Source organism: Salvelinus alpinus, chromosome 26, assembly GCF_045679555.1.
Source record: "Salvelinus alpinus chromosome 26, SLU_Salpinus.1, whole genome shotgun sequence".
NCBI classification, from domain to species: Eukaryota; Metazoa; Chordata; class Actinopteri; order Salmoniformes; family Salmonidae; genus Salvelinus; species Salvelinus alpinus.
In genome coordinates this window covers 5187481-5210575 of record NC_092111.1, presented here as the reverse complement: position 1 = coordinate 5210575, position 23095 = coordinate 5187481, and the positions used below count along the sequence as shown (strand labels likewise).

Here is a 23095-nt window from a genome sequence, read left to right as displayed (position 1 = left end):
TTAACGACTCAATTTTGCTCCTCCCTTCCTATAGGCAGAAACTCAAACAGGAAGTACCCGTGCAAAGGTCTATTCATACGCTGGTCTGACCAATCGGAATCCATGCTTCACGATTGTTTTGATTACGCGGACTGGGATATGTTCCGTGTAGCCTCTGAGAATAACATCGACAAATACACGGATGCGGTGACTGAGTTCATCAGGTAGTGTATAGGAGATGTTGTACCCACTCTGACTATTAAAACTTACTCAAACCAGAAATTGTGCATAGATGGCAGCATTCACGCAAAACTGAAAGTGCCAACCATCGCATTTAACCACGGCATGGTGACTGGGAATATGGCCAAATACAAACAGTATAGTTATTCCCTCTGTAAGGCAATCAAACAGAAAAAAAAACGTCAGTACAGAGACAAAGTGGAGTCGCAATTCAACGGCTCAGACACGAGACGTATGTGGCATGGTCTACAGACAATCACGGACTACAAAGGGAAAACCATCCACATCGAAGATACCGATGTCTTGCTTCCGGACAAGATAACACAGTGCCACCGACACAGCCCGCTAAGGACTGTGGGCTCTCCTTCTCCGTGGCCAACATGAGTAAGACATTTAAGAGTATTAACCCTGAATGCCCCCCATCCATCTTCAGAGTTCGTACTGTTAGGTGACCTCAACTGGGATATGCTTAACACCCCGGCCATCCTACAATCTAATCTAGATGCCCTCAATCTCACACAAATTATCAAGGAACCTACCGAGTACAACCCTAAATCTGTAACCATGGACACCCTCATAGATATCATCCTGACCAATTTGCCCTCTAAATACACCTCTGGAACTTCAACCAGGATCTATGCGATCACTGCCTCATTGCCTGCGTCCGTAATGGGTCTGCGGTTTAAACACTTCAGCGAGCAGGCCTTTCTAATCGACCTGGCCCGGGTATCCTGGAAGGATATTGACCTCATCCCGTCAGTAGATGATGCCTGGTTGCTCTTTAAATGTGCTTTCTTCACCATCTTAAATATCCTTGCCCCGTTCAAAAAATGTAGAACTAAGAACAGATATAGCCCTTGGTTCACCCTAGACTTGACTGCCCTTGACCTGCATTAGCATCGAATAGCCCCCGCGATAAGCAACTTTTCAGGGAAGTCAGGAACCAATATACACAGTCAGTCAGCAAAGCTAAGGCTAGCTTTTTCAAACAGAAATTTGCATCCTGTAGCACTAATTCCAAAAAGTTTTGGGATACTGTAAAGTCCATGGAGAATAAGAGCACCTCCTCCCAGCTGCTCACTGCATTGAGGCTAGGAAAAACCACCGATAAATCTATGATAATCGAGAATTTCAATAAGCATTTTCTACGGCTGGCCATGCTTTCCACCTGGCTACCCCTACCCCGGCCAACAGCTCTGCACCCCCCGCAGCAACTTGGCCAAGGACATCAACCACCAGAGCCAAGGCCAGTTCACCCTGCTATCATCCAGAAGGCGAGGTCAGTACAGGTGCATCAAAGCTGGGACCGAGAGACTAAAAAACTGCTTCTATCTCAAGGCCATCAAATAGCCATCACTAGCCGGCTTCCACTCGGTTACTGAACCCTGCACCTTAGAGGCTTCTGCCCTATATACATAGACTTGGAATCACTGGCCTCTTTAATAATGGAACACTAGTCACTTTAATAATGTTTACATACTGCTTTACTCATCTCATATGTATATACTGTATTCTATTTGACTGTATTTTAGTAAATGGCACTACGACATTGCTCTATCTAATATTTATATATTTCTTAATTCCATGATTTAAATGTGTGTGTATTGTTGTGAATTGTTAGATACTACTGCACTGTTGGAGCTAGAAACACAAGCATTTTGCTACACCCGCAATAACATCTTCTAAATTTGTGTATGTGACCAATACTATTTTATTTGATTGATTTAGGTGCACAGAGCCCTAAGACTTCGTGCATCGGTAATTCTATAGAATATCTCTATCTCACATATTTTTTACGAAATGTCCCGTAGCTCCACAATACAGATAGCTCTGGGTGTGGAGTCGGCGTAAGCGCTCAGCCAGAGTCAATCTAGCCCTGCCCAGGTGCCTGGACTCTGAAGGAGGCAAGTTGGCAGCCCTCTGTGACTCGGGTGACATCGGGTTCACTGGGACATGTAGACTTCGAGGTCTCCGGGATTCTTCGGAGGCGAGGTGGGAATCGAGAGCGAACGAGGGCAACAGGGCACAGATTCCCTCTCCCTCCTACGTTCTCGAAGCACCCATTGATCCGGATGTTCAATGCTTTGAGTGAGTTGGGCTACAAGCTCAACTTTGACCACCTCTGATTATCTGTGAAGGAACATGTCGAACAATGCTTCCGGGTTCCAGGCACTCTCAGTCCACCTTGTAGTCTGCCACACTACAGGAGTCTTGACGTAGTTGGAGCATCTCATGAGCAGCCTCTCTCCCGGACAACGTAGAATCAAACAAATCTTCTGAACTTCCGCCACAAACTCCTCCAGACTGAGGCAGACTGTGGACTGTTGCTCACACACCGCCGTAGCCCAGGCGAGTGCCCTCCCGGACATCAGCGTTATGATGTACGCTATCCTCGATAGCGGGCTCGGGGTCAGGCCAGGAAGAATGGTCAAAACTGGGAAAACTAGAAAACAGGAGCTTTAGAAAAGACAGGAGCAAGGGGAAAACCACTGGTAGGCTTGACAAACAAAACGAACTGGCAACAGACAAACAGAGAACACAGGTATAAATACGCAGGGGATAATGAGGGGAGATGGGAGACACCTGGTGGGGGATGGAGACAAGCACAAAGACAGGTGAAATAGATTTAGATTATTTAGATTAGGGTGTGACAGATGTTTACAAATAGTCAAACTTGAGTTAAGGGAAATGGAGATGTAGACCAGTGAAGGTAACAAAGGAAAGTAAGTTAGTTGTTAAGTAAGAATTTTGAATTTGAATTGTTTGGATTGCTTAAGAGTTAGCAAACTAGAAACTAACAAAATGTTATTTCATTTTTTTTTTGTTTTTTTTTGCAGGTTAAAGGAGCTGTACATAAAAGGGCACACACATGGAATTTTTTGATTTTTTTTTGAGTTTTCATTGAACACATTTTGATAGGAAATGTGTGAGAAACTTACTGTAAACCTGGGATATGAAATATTTGACAATTGTTAAATAATTCATCTTAAAGAGTAAGAAAAAATTGGAAGTTGGAAAAGCGAGAGGGTTGGTCAACTGTTTCCGTAATTGATTTAGACTTGTCTGAATTTGTTATTTGGGGATTCAGGTTGATTGAGGAGTTCTACACACTGCTAAATTTATAGTAATTTAGACTAAGAATGCATTTCGATACTGATCTGTAATCATAACCCTGATGAGAAATGTAATACTAGAATTATGAGTTTAATATATTGTATTTTAAAATAAACGTACATTCTGCCAGTGTTGATGTGTGGTAAGTTGAGGGTTTTCACTTTGAGTGATAGAACCAATGTGAATCACTGAGCAATGTCATTCTGGATTTGGGGTCGGATAATTAATTGGGTTTTGAATTATGATTTGGGAACTGAATGATTTTTAAAACTGACTGAAATGATTTGAGTAAGTTTTTAGTATGTTAACTATATGAGTGGAAGAATGTTTTTGTTTTGATTGTTATTATGCTGATTGAGACGTGTAAAGAAGTTGTATAGCAAAGAGATTGATACTATTCTCAGCATGCCCTGGTGAATAGAAAGCGTGAACTCTGATCCTAAGAGTGAAACTGATCCTAATGTATTTGATTTATATCTATTGCCAAATTGCAATGATAATACTCAGGAACTATAGCAGGTTTGTGCTCATGGCACAAAACCATAGGCGTTTCCTTATAGATAGTGGAATCACGATGCTTGTCCTGGGTCCTGTTAATTAGGCACAAAACGGAAGAAATTTTATTTAAATAACAATTTCCATACCTGGATTTGTCCAACAAGATATGCTCATTTTAGTTTCTACAGATGATGCTATGGGGATGTAAATGGTTATTTCTACCATGCTGACCAATGAGAGTATGATCAGTATCAATATGATGATTTGTTTTCTACTGATGAAAAATGTACTTTGACTTAGACTGCTGAGAATTTATTGAACAATATTTTAATGTTTATATCATTCCCAGCACATTAAGACAGTTTAGCAATGGCCACTGTGAAACGTGCTAAGGTAGCATACACATACAACAGACTGTTTACCAATACGAGAAAATAAAAATTTCTGCATAAGCACTTGTGCAACCAATGCAATAATGTCATTTAGGCAAATAAGCAATAGGCAATTCACTTTACACAATATGTTAAACAGTATCGGCACACCAGCATTACAGAATAGCAACAGCTGTACAGGAGAAAATAGCTGCAAACGTATTATTGCTAATTACCGATTACTACACAGCATGAAACCCCCCAATAATAACCTGCAATTAATTCATTTTGATGGACGCACAACATTCAGGTATTCCTGGTAATGTTTACAATAAAAACTCCTCAGAAATCGCGCGTCTTCTCTCTTGGCATGATGATAACACTCTGACCTGAGTGGGAGGGTGCAGTATAAGCGCTCTGATTGGTTAGGAACGGCAGGGCTATGATGGGTGAGGGACAACTTTTAGACTGGGCAGCCAAACGAACGGGATTTAAGGGGACTGTGAGGGGAAGTTAGGTAGAGAGGAGGGGAGCAGGATGGCCATTTTTTTTTTTTTTTACAGCTTGTACATAGGAAGCAGGAGGATAGAGTTACAGTCTGATTTGCCAAAGGGACGGCGAGGGAGGGTCTTGTATGCATTACTGATTGTGGAGTAAAGGGGATTTCGAGTTTTGTCGACATTTGGTTGCGCAGGTGACATGCTGGTAAAAATGAAGTAAAATAGATTTCATTTTCCCTGCATTAAAATCACCAGCCACAATAAATGCCGCCAGTGAATCTGCATTTTCTTGTTTGCTTATGACCCTATACAGCTCGTTGAGTGTGGTCTTAGTGACAGCTTAGGTTTGTGGTGGTAAATAGACAGCTATGAAAAATATGCAGTGTCTTCAGGAAGTATTCACACCCCTTGACTTTTTCCACATTTTCTTGTGTTACAGCTTTAATTTAAAATTGATTGAATTGGGAGTTTGTGTCACTGGCCTGCATACAATACCCCATAATGTCAAAGTGGAATTATGTTTTTAGAAAGTTTACAAACTAATTCAAATGAAAATCTGAAATGTCTTGAGTCAATAAGTTTTCAACCCAGTGGCGATTTTAGCATGTAAATCTTGGTGGGGCAAAACATCAAAACTGTACTCAATGATATATATATTTTTGACATTGTTTGCAAACTGATATGTGACAAGTATTACTGCCAAATAAAATGCAAAATAGGCAAGCTCCCCCAAAAATATAGACATTTTTCTGTTGCTAAAAATGTGGGGCTCAAAACAGCTCTGCCCCACCTGCCCCGGATGACGGGTCGCCACTGATTCAACCCCTTTGTGATGGCAGGCCTAAATAAGTTCAGGAGTAAAACATTTGCTAAACAAGTCACATAATGTTGCATGGACTCACTCTGTGTGCAATAATAGTGTTTAACATGACTTTTGAATGACTACCTCATCTCTACCCCACACATACAATTATCTGTAAGGTCCCTCAGTTGTGAATTTCAAACACAGATTCAACCACAAAGACCAGAGATGTTTTCCAATGCCTCGCGAAGAAGCAGTGGTGTGTATTCATGGATGCCAAGGGAAGTCAGGCTTCCCCAAAATATTACCAATATATATATTTTTAAAATAAAATGTATTTTGTCTCTCTGTTTCATAATTTTCCTTCAATTTGCAAGAGGCTGAATGTACCTCTCAGGAGAAAGCATCTGAGCGAGCGAAACAGCGCCCCTCTGTCTCTACGTGTAGGCCATCTATCTGATGTTTTCTGGTCCAAATGAGTATGACATTGTTGCTGCCCATAGCATTGAAGGCAAGGGAAGCCATTGACAAAAAATATATAAGAATTGATTCAATCCGCGTTGAGCTAAACTGAGAGAGCCTGGCGAACCGAAAAAAAAGTGTCAAGGGAAGCCAGCTTGGATTTTGGCATCACTCCTATCAAATCCCATTAAGAGCATACGTCATTGACAGAAAAACTTGAATTGTTGAATCTCGTTGTGTTGTTGTTCTCCGGTGGCTATCTAGCTAGCTAGCTAAAATTGTCCCTTTCCTAAATTAGCCATGGATGGCGATAGGGATTTGATCTTGTGGTTTTACTTAATTCTCCGTACTGGCCAATGATTGTAACAGCAATTATGATCCAACCATTAATTACTACATTGTTGTGTCCCTGGCCTGAGAGGATAGAAGTTCAATATGTAGCTAGATGGAGAAGGCTAATGTTAACTAGCTAACGTTGCCCATGAATGGAAGTTAGGCTAGCGAGCAAGCATTTTAACCAGGTAGCCTAGGACAACAAAAAATAAAAGGTGTACAGTATGAAAGAATCATAGACCGTTTCGTCAACATGAAATAGAGGAGGATGGCATTGGTGGTTCTCTACAAGTAGTGTGAGTCAACATGTTTTGCTACTTGCACAGACACGCAGGTGCACACACACGCACAGAGAAATCAGAACCATGGACAGCCACATCATATTTAGCTCACGTTGATTGGACTAAATTTGTTTTTGGTATCTTATTTTTTACTGTATTAGACTAAGCGGAGGTGATTTGATGATGTGGAAGTTTAAATAAATGGTGCTGGAATAGTGTAAGCAACTCATGTTTTCTTTGTGACTTGTGGTAACTCTCTGTGTTCGAAATCAATAGTTGTTTAGCGGTCCAAAAATGTAGGAAGCATTAACCTGCTTTACCATGCTGTAGGTCATGTAACTGTCTGTTACTGTACATGCAATACGCTTTGTGGACTTCACTGGACAGAGGTTGCTATCCGGTTTTGTAATAAAACAAAGGTGTGGTTGAATCTATTCTGCCACTGTGACTTTTTATTGTCTCTGACTTTAGGCCTATATATCACGGTCGCAAGGCATATGAATTAACAGGTTACAGAACAAACAACAAAATTATCACAACACATGAGATATGGCACTTATTGGTAGATGGGTAAAAATGTTAAAAGCAGACATTGAATATCCCTTTGAGCATGGTGAAGTTATTAATTACACTTTGGATGGTGTATCAATACACCCAGCCACTACAAAGATACCGGTGCCCTCGCAAGAGAGGAAGGAAACCCCTCAGGGATTTCACCATGTGGCCAATGGTGACTTTAAAACAGTTACAGAGTGTAATGGTTGTGACAGGATAAAATTGAGCATGGCTCATCAACATTGTAGTTACTCCACAATACTAACTTAAATGACAGAGTGAAAAGAAGGAAGCTTGTACAGTCTAAAAATATTCCAAAACATGCATCCTGTTCGCAATAAGGAACTAAAGTAAAACTGCAAAAAATGTAGCAAGAATGAAATTTATGTCCTGAATACAAAGCATTATGTTTGGGGCAAATCCAACAAATCCCATCACTCTTCATATTTCCAAGCAGACTGGTGGCTGCTTGATGCTATGGCTATGCTTGTCATCGGCAATGTCACGCCCTGGCCATAGAGAAGTTTTTATTATCTATTTTGGTTAGGCCAGGGTGTGACTAGGGTTTGGTATGTCTAGGGGTTTTTGTATGTCTATGTTGGCCTGATATGGTTCCCAATCAGAGACAGCTGTTTATCCTTGTCTCTGATTGGGGATCATATTTAGGTAGCCATTTCCCTCATTTGTGTTGTGGGATCTTGTCTATGTATAGTTGCCTGAGTGCACATCAGTAGCTTCACGTTATGTTTGATTGTTTGTTGTTTTGTTAGTTGAGTTTCAGTTTATTAAAATGATGTGGAACTCTACTCACGCTGCGCCTTGGTCTCATCATTATGACAATCGTGACAGAAGATCACACCACACACGGACCAAGCAGCGTGTTCAAGAGGAGCAGGGATCCTGGGCCCGGAAGAAAAGAGAGTGGAGGACATCCTGGACCTGGGAGGAGGTAATGTCAGGGGACAAGACCCTGCCATGGAAGCAGGCGGAGGCCCCGAAAGAGGAACGGCGACGATACGAGGGGACCATCCTCCTGGTCAATCTATGTCATGGAAAGAGCAGGTGTGCTTTATGTACTTAGTGTATATAAAATGTGATACATAACTTCATGGGCGTCACAAAATCATATACTAAAATATGAAAATTATGCTTGTCATGTCTCAAAATCAATATCTACCTAGCCTCTATATTGTTTTATGTCCTCTGGATTCAAGAAAAAAAAAGAGTTTAATGGTGAGCCTGTCAGTTTGCCTTAATTCTCGCACAGCATCCAGCTTAGCTGACGCAATGCCATTTTCCTGATTTTTTTTTTAGCACTTTTTTTCCTCTGGTCTACATTGATTTAGTCATCCTAATCTTGACCATTCGACAAGGGTAAAAACTCCAATAACTTTTGAACGGATTATGGTAGAGACATGAGGTTTGGACCATTGGTTTTCTTGGAGTGGTATCTTCTCAACTGTATTTTTTGATTTGACACCCTATGAAAAATAAACAAATAAATCACATATCGTATAGAAATACTTTAAATTATTCTTTGTATGATCATTTGTATAAAATATATCGATAACTGTGCACATTTTCTCACCCTAATTATTCATTAACAAAGTGTACAGGATAAGTGTATAGGATAGGACTAAGTCTTTTACGCTACTGCTACTCTCTGTTCATCATATATGCATAGTCCCTTTAACCATATCTACATGTACATACTACCTCAATCAGCCTGACTAACCGGTGTCTGTATGTAGCCTCGCTACTGTATATAGCCTGTCTTTTTACTGTTGTTTTATTTCTTTACCTACCTATTGTTCACCTAATACCTTTTTTTGCACTATTGGTTAGAGCCTGTAAGTAAGCATTTCACTGCTGTTGTATTCGGCGCACGTGACAAATAAACTTTGATTTGATTTGACTCATATTCTGAAGGACTCCAAAAATGTGGGAGCCTAGTGGAGTTTGGAGAACTTACAGTTTGGCTGAGGAGTGCGACGTTTCAGTAAGGTAAAATGGTAGAAGTTCGAATCAATTCAGCGTGTCGAGCAAAGTTGATGAAGATGAAAGTCCTGAATGGACAACTGTAGGGTCGAAAACTGGAACAAAAAAGGAAATTGTCTGAAATTGGAGTGGAAGATAAGTCTGTGAATGATAACGATTCGCTTCTTGTTGGGATGCGCTTGTTGAGTAAGGATGCCATATGTGGGAAACCTGTTTGAGGTGTGAATGCGCTGGGAAAAGTGGAGTCTGTCTGAGTGACCAGGAGTGGTCTTATTTTGATTGACTGTATTCATGAAAAACACAGGAAGATTGCAGTAGGCCTCAAAAGAATCGAGACAACAGAAGTTTCCTGCTTTGAACTTCGGAGTAGAGCACCCGTCAAAGGAGTCACCTCAGGGGTGACAACAGATGTTCAGGAAGAGATTTCCTGGTGTGGTTGGTGCCAGGCGTCTGACCCGCTGGGTGAATGACGAAAAATAAGAAAGTCAGTCGGCCCTGTTCTTTAAAAAAAAAAAAGAGCACCTACCTATGCATGTGAAGCTCAGTTATGTAAGATGTAAGAGCTTTTGTCCCCAAACCACTGCAGTGTAAGAACTGTAAAGGATTTGGCCATGTTTCAAGTGGGTGCAGACGAACAGATTATACTGAAGAACGGTGTGTAGAAGGACAACGGTGTTGCAATTGTGGTGGGGATCAGGATACCGAGTTCCCGAGTTCCGCCTCCGCATAGGAGATGCGGAGGCGATTCAATTCATTGAGAAAACAAGTGATGCTAGTGAAGATATGGTAGTGGATGCACCACAGCCTGTAGTAAATGTTTGCTGCCAGTCAAAAGATACCCAGTCTGTTAAAAAGGTGGATTTTGTGGCGTTCATTGCCACAGTTATAAACTGTACGGCTCAAGTCTCAAAGAAACTGGACATTATTGTGGCTGCGGCAGAAAAGACTTGCAGGGGGTACTTGAGCCAGAAGACGACACACTCTCCCAGGCTCCCCTTGAGCCTTTGTAAGGGATCCAATTTTTTATTTAAAACATTTTTTTACCCTCTTTTTCTCACCAATTTCGTGATATCCAATCACGATCTAATTACAATCTTGTCTCATCGCTGCAACGGGCTCAGGAGAGGCGAAGGTCGAGTCATGGGTCCCCCGAAACATGACAAGCGGACCCATGACAAGCCAAAGATTGTTTGATTTAGTTTATTTTTTGTAGTTTGGTTGTTTTTTTGTTATTGGTAGTTTGGCCGTTTTGGGGAATCCTGTTTCCATCCCGCACAGTAGGTGGCGGGATGTACATTAAATTGTGCAATCGCCAATATACCACAGAAGAAGACGATATCCGTGACCCGGAAAGTACTTAGTTAATCTTGCCCGCTTCACAGCGGTAGTACAGAGAACGCACCGGGGAGTGAAACACCAATTTGCCGGCAGAAGAACACCAAAAGGTTCACTTATATGGTCTGAAAAAACAAAGATGATGTTGATATTATCCTGGCAACTAATGACAAGGAGAAACCCTAAACGATCGAGATATAGCCTTAAAACCGTTCAGGAATAGGAGCAGTGGAGTATCCGAGGCTCTGAAATATTTTCTGGGACTTGAGTCTTTGAAAATATATATATATTGTCACCTGAGAAGAATTAGTGCTTTAACGAAAGGAAGGGGACACGTCGTTCAATTTGTGCCGGTTAACAACGGGGGCAATTTGGGAGGATCTCGGGTTAATTAAGCGGACACCACAGCGGCCCGTGCCCAAATCAGCGAGAGAAGCCGGGGTGTCGGCTTGATAGAGTGGTCGGGTGGAACGTCTCCAACGCTGAGGTAATAGCGTCAGACGAACAGGAGCTGCGTTGAGATTTGACCATTGGGAGCAGGGGACAGAGACCTCATGAATGGAAATCGGAACTTCAGGTATATTCATACACCTGTCTGTCAAACCCCTTATTCTTATTAAATTGTTGAAGTTTGGTGTTTAAGTTTTGTAGGCTGACTATCAGTTGCTATCCTTAAAGGATCCTTAAAGGATAGCATACAGTCAAAACCAAAAGAACCCGAGATCCTCCCAAATAAGCCTACCAATCAGATAATGCATGAAAATAAACACATCCAGGCCTTTCACTCTACTGTCTGGGTTAGAAAACGAATTTGGGTGACCAGACATACCATTGGTAAGATGATTTGCCGGATCAGCGTCTCGTCGGCAGCAACAAAAAAGTACTTCCGGGTCACAGAATTTGGGAACATTTCTAAATAAAAGTCCCCCACGTAATAGTAGAAACGTGTAAATAACCTGTATTTATTCATGATATGACAAATAATTGTCCAAACATTAACAATGATTCATATGTGTTCATATTTAAGAAATCATTTGCATTCAATTTGGGTTAAAAAAAAACATGTTTGAAGGTCAAATAAATCCCCTCAATGCGAATCACTGTATATGGTATACATATTGGCTTATAGAGCAAAAACTATTCTGGGTGCCGTAGTAAAAGTGTTATAGGGAATACTCAGTAGGGTCTGTAGATTGTATATACGGTGTCATTTCAAGGGATATGAATAATACGGAGTGTTGCTGGCCCTTTACTCCACCCGTTATATTGGCGGCCACAATGCAAATCACTATATAGAGCAAAACATATTCAGGGTGCCGCCGTAAAAGTATTGTAGGGAATACTTAGTAGAATTGTATATGTTGGTGTCATTTCATCGGGCTCTGAGTGTTGCTGGCCTTTTATGGATTGTTGCTGGCCTTACTGTGGTCAAATAGCTTAAAAATGGGCTGCCTGGACACTATACGGTACAAATATAGCACTGTACAGAAAACGTAGGGTAATAAATACTTAGAAGGATCTGTAGAATGTGTATATATGGTGTTATTTCATGGGGGACTGAGGTCTATATGCCCAGCAACACTTTCTACTCCACCCACTCAAATGGTCCCAATGCAATACACTGTAGGCCTATACATGTACATATTGGAGAAACTATTCAATGTTCAGAGGTAAAACTGTGGTTGGGAGTAGGCCTGTTGCGGTGACCGTATTACTGCCACACCGGCGGTCACGAGTCATGATGGCAGTCAAATTCCATGTGACCGTTTAGTCATGGTAATTAGGTTTCTCCAAGCTCTGATGCTGCTGATGGTCATTAGTAGCCTACCAAACTTGCTAACTGCCTGCTATTGAGCACTCTATTATCACTCTGACATCAATGCAGATGCATCCTCCATTCGCTATTTAAGTGCATAGATGACATGTACTTTTTTCCCGCTGCCCCTGTTTTGAGACCGGTGCATGGAAAGTAAATGTGGACAGTTCTTCCAATATCTTCAATATGCACCTCGGAATTTAATAACGCGCACAGTTGCGTCCCTGATGTGTCAGTCTTCACTTGTAGCCTGTGAGAAAGACCCGATCACGTTATGGAGAGCCATGTGAGTGAGAGACGCTTCGAATTGCGCAGCACTCAGGGAGAAGGGCACAACGCAGCACTCCGGGGCAAGGGCACAACGACTATTGGCCACAAAGGCATGGATTTTTTAGGGTGCGTCATGGCCACGAAGGGATGCCGCCGTGAAATTCGAGGCATTATCAAGTGCTTGTCAAATTGTATAAACAAAAGTATATGGACACCCCTTCAAATTAGTGGATTTGGCTATTTCAGCCACACTAATTGCTGACAGGTGTATACATTCCAGCACACAGCCGTGCAATCTCCATAGACAAACAATAGTAGAATGGCCTTGCTGAAGAGCTCAGTGACTTTCAATGTGGGACTGTCTTCAATGTGGCCTGATACACACAGTCTCCTCTGAACAGTTGATGTTGAGATGTGTCTGTTACTTGAACTCTGAAGCGTCTATTTGGGCTGCAATTTCTGAGGCTGGTAACTCTAATGAACTTTTCCTCTGCGGCAGAGGTAACTTTGGGTCTTCCTTTCCTGTGGCGGTCCTCGTGAGAGCCAGTTTCATCATCGCGCTTCATGGTTTTTGCGACTGCACTTGAAACTTTATCAAAGTTCTTGAAATGTTCCGCATTGACTGACCTTATCTTAAATAATGATGGACTGTCATTTCTCTTTGCTTATTTGAGCTGTTCTTGCCATGTATACCACCCCTACCTTGTCACAACACAACTGATTGGATCAAATGCATTAAGAAGGAAATACATTTGACAAATTAACTTTTTAATAAAGACACACCTGTTCATTGAAATGCATTCCAGGGGACTACCTCCTATAGCTTGTTGAGAGAATGCCAAGAGTGTGCAAAGCTGTCATCAAGGCAAAGGGTGGCTACTTTGAAGAATCTCAAATATAAAATGTCCTTTGATTTGTTTGTTTTTTGGTTACTGCATGATTCCATATGTGTTGTTTCATAGTTTTGATGTTTTCACTATTATTCTACAATGTAGAAAATAGTCAAAATAAAGAAAAACCCTGGAATGAGTAGGTGTGTCCAATCTTTTGACTGGTACTGTATGTTAGATCGGGTTCAAGTCCGGGCTCTGGCTGGGCCACTCAAGGACATTCAGAGACTTGTCCCGAACCACTCATGCGTTGTTTTGGCTGTGTGCTTAGGGTCATTGTCCTGTTGGAAGGTGAACTGTCGCCCCAGTCTGAGGTCCTGAGCGCTCTGGAGCAGGTTTTCATCAAGAATTTCTCTGTACTTTGCTCCGTTCATCTTTCCCTCGATCCTGACTAGTCCCCCAGTCCCTGCCGCTAAGAAACAATGCCACAGCATTATGCTGCCACCACCATGCTTCACCGTAAAGATGTTGCCAGGTTTCCTCCAGAAGAGATGCTTGACATTCAGGCCAAGGAGTTCAACCTTGGCTCCATCAGACCAGAGAATCTTGTCATGGTCTGAGAGTTCTTTAGGTGCCTTTTGGCAAACTCCAAGTGGGCTGTCATGTGCCTTTTACTGAGGAGAGGCTTCTGTCTGGCCACTCTACCATAAAGGCCTGATTGGTGGAGTACTGCAGAGAAGGTTGGCCTTCTGGAAGGTTCTTCCATCTCCACAGAGGAACTCTAGAGCTCTGTCAGAGTGACCATCAGGTTCTTGGTCACCTCCCTGACCAAGGCCCTTCTCCCACGATTGCTCAGTTTGGCCAGGCAGCCAGCTCTAGGAAGAGTCTTGGCGATTCCAAACTTCTTCCATTTAAGAATGATGGCCACTGTGTTCTTGGGGACCTTCAATGTTGCAGAAATGTTTTGTTACCCTTCCCCAGATATGTGCCCCGACACAATCCTGTCTCGGAGCTCTATGTACAATTCCTTCGACATCACGGCTTGGGTTTTGCTCTGACATGCACTGTCAACTGTGGGACCTTATATAGACAGGTGTGTGCCTTTCCAAATCATATCCAATCAATTTATTTTACCACAGGTGGTCTTCAATTAAGTTGTAGGAACATCTCAAGGATGATCAATGGAAACAGTATGCACCTGAGGTCAATTTCGAGTCTCATAGGATAATTTTAAAGTATATCTATGAGATATTATGTGATTTGCTAATTTTTCAAGCCTAAATGGTCAACGTTGTTTTTGTGTTCCTATCATTTATTGCAATGTACACCATTTTATGTATGTTGTGTAGGGAGCCCTATTCCTTTCCAAATCCACAAAGTTCATTCTACAAACAAACAATATGTTGATTCAAGAGATGCAATTTGGTTTAAAAAAAAAAAAAAGCATTTATTCATGATAAATATCACTAAAGTTAATCAAACTTTTCATGAAACTGTATAACATCAACAGTAAAACAGAAGATTGAAATTGTATGCAAGATCCTCTTCAGGTAGTCTCACTGTTTTCATGTCATTTTCAGAACAAAATCTATGTGATTGGGGTTATACCAACATGTAGAAATATATGATTTGTTCCTTAAATAAATGTTTGTTTGGCCAAAAAACTTGACATAATGCACGTTTTGGCACGCCCTGCCGACTAATTGAAATGCATAAAGTCTGCAGCTTTCTCATCATTAGGATAATGTGCGTCATTTACTTTTATGCCAGCCAGTTAACACTCCATCTACTGATCACCCTGTTTGCGTTGTTTCACTTAAGCTGTCAGAGAATTATGTACGGTGCGATATGTAGTCCAATGTGAAAAATGGATTTAGGCTGATAGGGCACTGTTAAGCGCTGCAGAAGTGACACTCCTCTGGCTGTGAACTTCAACAGGAGATGTGTTCATGCGTAGAATGGACCCCGCTTTTACTGCGACACAACATACAGGGAATTATGTACGGTGCGCTATGGATGTCCAATATGAAAAACAATCTGAACGTAGTGCAATACAAATGGGCTAAGTAACAGTGGGATTTTCTAAGGTTGATTTAATATTATACAAATAATTGTATTATTGTTATCATTTTTTATTATTATTATTATTAGCATTATAAATAATGTTTTGTTATTTGTATTACTGTTACAAGATAACTATCTATCAATCTCCACCCGGCACAGCCAGAAGAGGGGGTGGCAGAAGAGGACTGGCCACCCCTCATAGCCTGGTTCCTCTCTAGGTTTCTTCCTAGGTTTTGGCCTTTCCAGGGAGTTTTCCCTAGCCACCGTGCTTATACACCTGCATTGCTTGCTGTTTGGGGTTTTAGGCTGGGTTTCTGTACAGCACTTTGTGACATCAGCTGTTGTAAGAAGGGCTTTATAAATACATTGATTGATAGTAATCATATTTTTTTATGCTGTTAACAATGTCAATATTATTTGTGCTATAAAATATTTTTTCAAATTTTTCATATTCTTAAAATTCTGTCTGCTAGCATTTCCTCGTAAAATATTACGATCATTTGATTATTTTTTCCCCGTACTGCATGCTGGCGGAACGGAGGTGTTTGCTGGTTGGTTGCCTCTGCCGAGACCCCAACAACCGGATGTTCTGGTTTTCATGGGAAATGGAAAGAAACCCTGTGACGTGACTTACGCTTTAGGACGTTAACAAGGCGACACTCCATCTTAACTCCTCCACATTTACTGGACTGGTTGAACAGTGCAGAAGAGAATCTCCCCCGACACTATCTAGTTTCAAGCTTTTCTTTTACGCCTGAATTAGGTTTGCCGACGGCTGTCATAAGCAGGTGGCAAGCCCGTCAGGTGTGTCTAATTATCTCAAGCCCATGAGAGGCTGGCTGGCTGTTTGGGAGTTGCCTGCCTGCCTTCCACACCAGCTGGTGTCAAAGTTATTTGATAGTGCTTTTTTTTAACCTTTATTGAACTAGGCAAGTCAGTTAAGAACAATGTTATTTTTTTTACAATGAATGTCTACCCCTGCCAAACCCTCCCTTAACCCGGACGATGCTGGGTAAATTGTTGCATGGAACTCTGTGTCCATGCAACAATTGGCCCAGCATGGGACTCCCGATCACGGCCGGTTGTGATACAGCCCAGGATCGAACCAGGGTCTGTAGTAACATCCTCTAGCACTGAAATGCAGTGCCTTAGACCACGGTGCCATTCGGGAGTCCACTCACTGTGGGCTCGCTTAATTATCAATCAATTCCGCATGAAAGCCACAAAGTCAATTAACTATCACCTAGCTGCTTTGTGAGAAACATATTTGTTGGCATACTTTTGAGCTGTCGACATTGAAACCAACCATGATTGGAGATGGATGATATGATTTGTGCTGTCTGCTTTCTTAGCACTCATTCGACACAGTCAGTTGGATCGTCATGTTTTCTGATTTTTATGCCAGTTTGATATCAAATCTTAATCTGTATTTGGTGTCTTAAAGGAGGCCTGGGAGATAAATGCCAAGTAAAGTTGCCTTGTTGTACTGAATTTTAGTGGAATGAAAATATTTTGATCCATTTTGCACCCACCAAATGACCAATGTGTGTTACCATGCCTTGAGAGAGGAGCCATAGATGTAGGATACAGCTGCTGAGTGCCTGTACCTGGCTGAACACTGGCAGACTCACTTTGATGATCTATGTTGTATAGGCCTACAACCTTCACATGGTGTTTGTCGTGTAGGTTCTGTGTGTGTAAGCCAAGAGAGCCCGTGATCCAGAGCTCTGTGTGGGTAGACTGTGCATGGAAGAGGATGAGAAAGAAGAAGAGGCAGTTAGTTAGCCATCCACACCTCCATTGCCGCCCACTCTTGTACACTCGGTTGTTTCTTGTTAGGTTTAGGTTCAGTATCTAGCTAGTTGTTTAGTAGTGCAGTCAGTGTATGAGTTAAGGTTTGAGTGTATAGGCTAATTGTGTGGCAAAACCATGCATTGTCCAACTCATAATTACACCATCTTCTTTTGAGCTGGACCCTTGATTAAGTCGGTATGTCTGTCTGTTTTGTCCTCTCGTCAGCATGTGTTGCCATGGAGAAGTGGCAGCCACATGGGTGCTGTTGGCATGGCAATGACACACATGGGAGCGAGTGATAGACACTGAGGACACGGCATCACAGACAGTAAATAATCTGTACAATCTGACTCTACAAAACCACGTTACAATGTACATTTTGTTGATTGCTAGACATACAAATACGATTGTTTATTGTTACATTTGAAACGAGGTCTAGTTGTGGCCACAACCGGACTAGATTGTGAACGACTGTTGGCAAAATGCATTGCTTGACTGCCGTGAGGGTGATGAGCACAATATCATTTGAACTGCAGCACCCCAAACAATTCGTTGTCTAGTTAGTTGAGCAGAGGCTGTGTATGTTTTGGTTCTACAAAGCTGTGTCCATCATAATATTGCACAATGCGATCAATTATCATGTAACATGCAACAATTTCACTGAGTTACAGTTCATATAAGGAAATCAGTCAATTGAAATAAATTCATTAGGCCCTCGTCTATGGATTTCACATGACTTGAAATACTAATATGCATCTGTTGGTTACAGATGCCTTAAAAAAAGGTAGGGGCATGGATCAGAAAACCAGTCAATATCTGGTGTGACCACCATTTGCCTCATGCAGCGTGCGAAGTTGCTGGATATTGGCGGGAACTGTAAAACGCTGTCGTACAGGTCGATCCAGAGCATCCCAAACATGCTCAATGGGTGACGTCTGGTGAGTATGCAGGCCATGGAAGAACTGGGACATTTTCAGCTTCCAGGAATTGTTTACAGATCCTTGTGACATGGGGTTGTGCATTATCATGCTGAAACATGAGGTGATGGGGGTGGATGAATAGCACACCAATAGGCCTCAGGATCTCGTCATGGTATCTCTGTGCATTCAAATTGCCATTGATAAAATGCAATTGTATTCATTGTCCGTAGCTTATGCCTGCCCTTACCATAACCCCACCGCCACCATGGGGCACTCTGTTCACAATGTTGACATCAGCAAACTGCACTCCCACACGACGCCATACACGCCGTCTGCCATCTGCCCGGTACAGTTGAAACTCAGGATTGATCTGTGAAGAGCACACTTCTTCAGCCTGCCAGTGGCCATCGAAGGTGAGCATTTGCCCACTAAAGTCGGGTATGCTGCCAAATTGCAGTCAAGTCAAGACCCCGGTGAGAACGTCGAGCATGCAGATGAGCTTCCCTGAGTTTCTGACAGTTTGTGTAGAAATGCTTCAGTTGGGAAAACCCACAGTTTAATCAGCTGTCAGGTTGCTGGATATTGGTTGGTCTCAGACGAACCCGCAGGTGAAGAAGCCAGATGTGGAGGGTATGGGATGGTGTGGTTACACGTGGTCTGCAGTTGTGAGGCTGGGGATGTAAACAAATGAGAGAAATAAGATTTTTGTACATATGGAACATTTCTGGGGTCTTTTTATTTCAGCTTATGAAACATGGGACCAACACTTTACATGTTGCGTTTTATATTTTGGTTTCGTGTACATTCTACAGACCCTACTGAGTATTCCCTACAGTACTACGGCACCCAGAATAGTTTTTGCTCTATATGCCAACATGTATTCCACCGATCCTAGTCAATTGCCAAACATTTTCTGTAAAGAAAACAACCTTGCATGTTGCGTTTTTATATTTTTGTTCAGTATATTTTGCCTGTGCACATGTATGACAGGCATTTGTTGGTCGGATCACCTCTCCTGAGTCACCGGAGGAGCGCGGGCTAATCCTGTCGTAGAATTCATTGCGGCCAGCAGGTCAAACGAAAAGTCACTCAGAAATACAAACCATGACTCTCGAGTCACTAGAAAGAGTAGTTAAAAAAAGACCGAATCGTTCGCGAACCGCACATCACTAGTGTCATGTCTTTTTGTGTGCGTCAGAGTAGTGAGTGTGCGGCTCATCTGAGTTGTAAGTGTGTGTGTGTGGTTTTGTGAAGTCATGATTACCGGAGTAGTTTTCGACGAGGCTGTCATGAAAGCGCTTCGGTAGAGTATGGGTGTAGTGTGGCTGGCACACCCTTACTATACTCTCCAACAAAGTTTGTGTTAGTCAGGAGAATTCTCACTCACTCTTACTCTCACCCTCCTCTCTCTAGGAGATGTGGGGGCCCAGGCCCTGTTCACAGTGCCGCGGCGGCCTGGCTTTGGCACCATGGGGAAGCCTATCAAGCTGCTGGCCAACTGCTTCCAGGTGGATATCCCCAAGATGGACGTCTACCTCTATGAAGTAGACATCATTCCCGAGAAGTGCCCGCGTCGCGTCAACAGGTATACAAGCTGCGCTTGATCAAACCCACAGACCTATCATATGTGTGTCAGCATGAACATTCTCAAAACAACACAAACTGGCTGCAGAGCTTTCATTTGATCACATGAACTGTACTCCGCATCACTTTACCCACATTAAAGACCAGGGTTATGGATCAGTGTTGGAGAGTCGACATATTTGTCTCTCTGGTGCCCCTATAGGGAGGTGGTGGACTCCATGGTGAAGCACTTCAAGGTGACCATCTTTGGGGACCGAAGGCCAGTCTACGATGGGAAGAGGAGCCTCTACACAGCCAACCCCCTACCAGTCGCCACAGCAGGGGTGAGATGCGCGCACACACACACACACACAATAACAGTTGTAGTGTAATTTACCATATGGAATGTCAGATGGGTGTTCTGGTGATTCATTGAGTTGCCATAGAAGTTCAAGCTATCTATATTCTCCTCAGGTGGATCTGGACGTCACCCTGCCAGGGGAGGGGGGTAAGGATCGCCCCTTCAAAGTGTCCATCAGGTTTGTGTCGCTAGTCAGCTGGCACATGCTGCATGAGGTCCTGACAGGGCGCACCGTGCCTGAGCCCTTGGAGCTGGACAAGCCCATCAGCACCAACCCTGTACACGCTGTGGACGTGGTGCTGCGACACCTGCCCTCCATGAAGTGAGTCTCTGCCACCCTACTGGACAGCAGTGGCATTACAGATTTCACTATGTATGGGCCTAGGAGTGTTCATGTACTATAGAACTGCTGTCAGAAGCCCTTTGCTGTGTCTTTCCAGATGTGGAACAAGCTATTCTGTCCGTTGTGTAATTTAAGAGTGTGTATTTATCAACACTCATAGTCCAGAATATAGTAGTAGTTTATAGTATAGATTCTTTCAAAAAAGATATACAACCTACTGAAGCTATGTCTTGAATAAAACACGAGTAGAGTAATTCAATACGTTTTCAGGCTGTGAAAGGTGACCCTCTCTTTCTTCTCCCCAGGTACACCCCAGTGGGGCGCTCATTCTTCTCCTCCCCTGAGGGTTACGACCATCCCCTGGGCGGGGGCAGGGAGGTGTGGTTCGGCTTCCACCAGTCGGTGCGGCCCGCCATGTGGAAGATGATGCTCAACATTGACGGTGAGGGCCTTTTCCCTTGACTGTAAGGAACAGGGACAATAATGACGTATTCTTCACTGGTGGCAGGGACTTGTTTCTTTCCATGTTGTCTGGATGACAATGATGTAGCATCTCAGTCAGTCTCTGATGTCTATGTTTAGTTGCATTTTGTTTCGTCGGTCATGTCTTTGATTGGTCCAAATGATGTAGAATTCAGCCTATCCCTCACACTTTTACTCAGAATTGGTTTCTTAGCTACTTTCGAAGTCCCTGATTTGTCAATTGACATATTCTAGCTCTTGCTATTTGAATTTGATTGTTGACTATCATAACATGGATCCTAAGCCGCATTCAAGTACCTTATTTTAATTTGACCACTTCTCCTCTGTAGTATCGGCCACGGCGTTCTACAAGGCCCAGCCGGTGATCCAGTTCATGTGTGAGGTCCTGGACATCCATAACATAGACGAGCAGCCCCGGCCCCTCACCGACTCCCACAGGGTAAAGTTCACCAAAGAGATCAAAGGTATGCAGAGTGACGTCACCACCACCACCCCAGGCACAAGAATGCTACCTAACACTTGAATGGAACACACTGCTAGACTCCTTGCATCACTATTGAAATCCAGGGCTAATGTTTTTGTCATTTGTTTTGGTTGTAGGGATATTGGTATTGTGATAGTTCACTCACTCCTTTCTGTATTGCTGAATCGTTTTATATTGAACAAAAATATAAGCTCAACAATTGAAATAAATTCATTAGACCCTAATCTATGGATTTCACATGACTGGGCAGGGGCGCAGCCATGGGTGGGCTTGGGAGTGCATAGGCCCATCCACCTTGGGAGCGGGACTGCACCCCTGCCCAGTCATGTGCAATACATAGATTAGGGCCATAATTAATTTTGAATGAACAGTTTTTCTCAAACATATGCACCTCCTCCCTGCTTTGCTGTGTCCAGGTCTGAAGGTGGAAGTGACCCACTGCGGGACGATGCGGAGGAAGTACAGAGTGTGTAACGTGACCCGCCGCCCTGCCAGCCACCAGACGTGAGTACCTATACACAGAGAGACAGGGATATGTGTAGTTTGGCGGCAGGCAGACCAGAAGTTAAGAACGTTGGCCCAGTAACCAAATCCCCAAGCCGCCTAGGTGAAAAATCTGTCGATATGCCCTTAAGCGAGGCACTTAACCCTGATTGCTCCTGTAAGTTGCTCTGGATAAAATGTATAATATTACAATGTAGGTTAACTCTGACACAGCCTGGACCGAAGCCTTGAATTGCCTCTAAATTGGACTAATGGGCAGCTTCCTGGATACAAATATATATATATTTTTTTTTTCTCCCCCCAATGTTTTATTTCACCTTTATTTAACCAGGTAGGCCAGTTCAGAACAAGTTCTCATTTACAACTGCGACCTGGCCAAGTTAAAGCTAAGCAGTGCGACAAAAACAACAACACAGAGTTACACATGGGATAAGCAAACATACAGTCAACAACACAATATAAAAAGTCTATGTATAGTGTGTGCAAATGTAGTAAGATTAGGGAGGTAAGGCAATAAATAGGCCATAGTGGCGAAATAATTACAATTTAGCATTAACACTGGAGTGATGGATGTGCAGATGATGATGTGCAAGGGGGGATACTGGGGGGCAAAAGAGCAAAAATAAATAACAATATGGGGATGAGGTAATTGGATGTGCAATTTACAGATGGGCTGTTTACAGGTACAGTGATAGGTAAGCTGCTCTGACAGCTGATGCTTAAAGTTAGTGAGGGAGATATGTCTTCAGCTTCAGTGATTTTTGCAGTTCGTTGCAGTTATTGGCAGCAGAGAACTGGAAGGAAAGTCGGCCAAAGTAGGTGTTGGCTTCGGGGATGCCCAGTGAAATATACCTGCTGGAGCGCGTGCTACGGGTGGGTGTTGTTATGGTGACCAGTGAGCTGAGATAAGGCGGGGCTTTACCTAGCAAAGACTTATAGATGACCTGGAGCCAGTGGGTTTAGCGACGAATATGAAGCGAGGGCCAGCCAACGAGAGCATACAGGTCACAGTGGTGGGTAGTATATGGGGCTTTGGTGACAGAACGGATGGCACTGTGATAGACTACATCCAATTTGCTGAGTAGAGTTTTGGAGGCTATTTTGTAAATGACATCGCTGAAGTCAAGGATCGGTAGGATAGTCAGTTTTACGAGGGTATGTTTGGCAGCATGAGTGAAGGATACTTTGTTGCAAA

The 23095-nt window shown here is 42.8% G+C and overlaps 1 protein-coding gene across 1 annotated transcript in view; it reads left to right on the top strand.

Moving 5' to 3' along the window:
* Window positions 1-10505: 10505 nt before the first annotated feature.
* LOC139554497 (protein argonaute-3-like) overlaps window positions 10506-23095 on the top strand; it is a 48461-nt gene continuing 35871 nt past the window's right edge. The window contains exons 1-7 of the mRNA XM_071367324.1: window positions 10506-11045; window positions 19576-19747; window positions 19949-20069; window positions 20200-20408; window positions 20735-20871; window positions 21242-21376; window positions 21813-21900. Coding sequence (XP_071223425.1) covers window positions 11027-11045; window positions 19576-19747; window positions 19949-20069; window positions 20200-20408; window positions 20735-20871; window positions 21242-21376; window positions 21813-21900 — 881 coding nt within the window. The 5' untranslated portion in view covers window positions 10506-11026. The remainder of the gene's footprint in view (window positions 11046-19575; window positions 19748-19948; window positions 20070-20199; window positions 20409-20734; window positions 20872-21241; window positions 21377-21812; window positions 21901-23095) is intronic.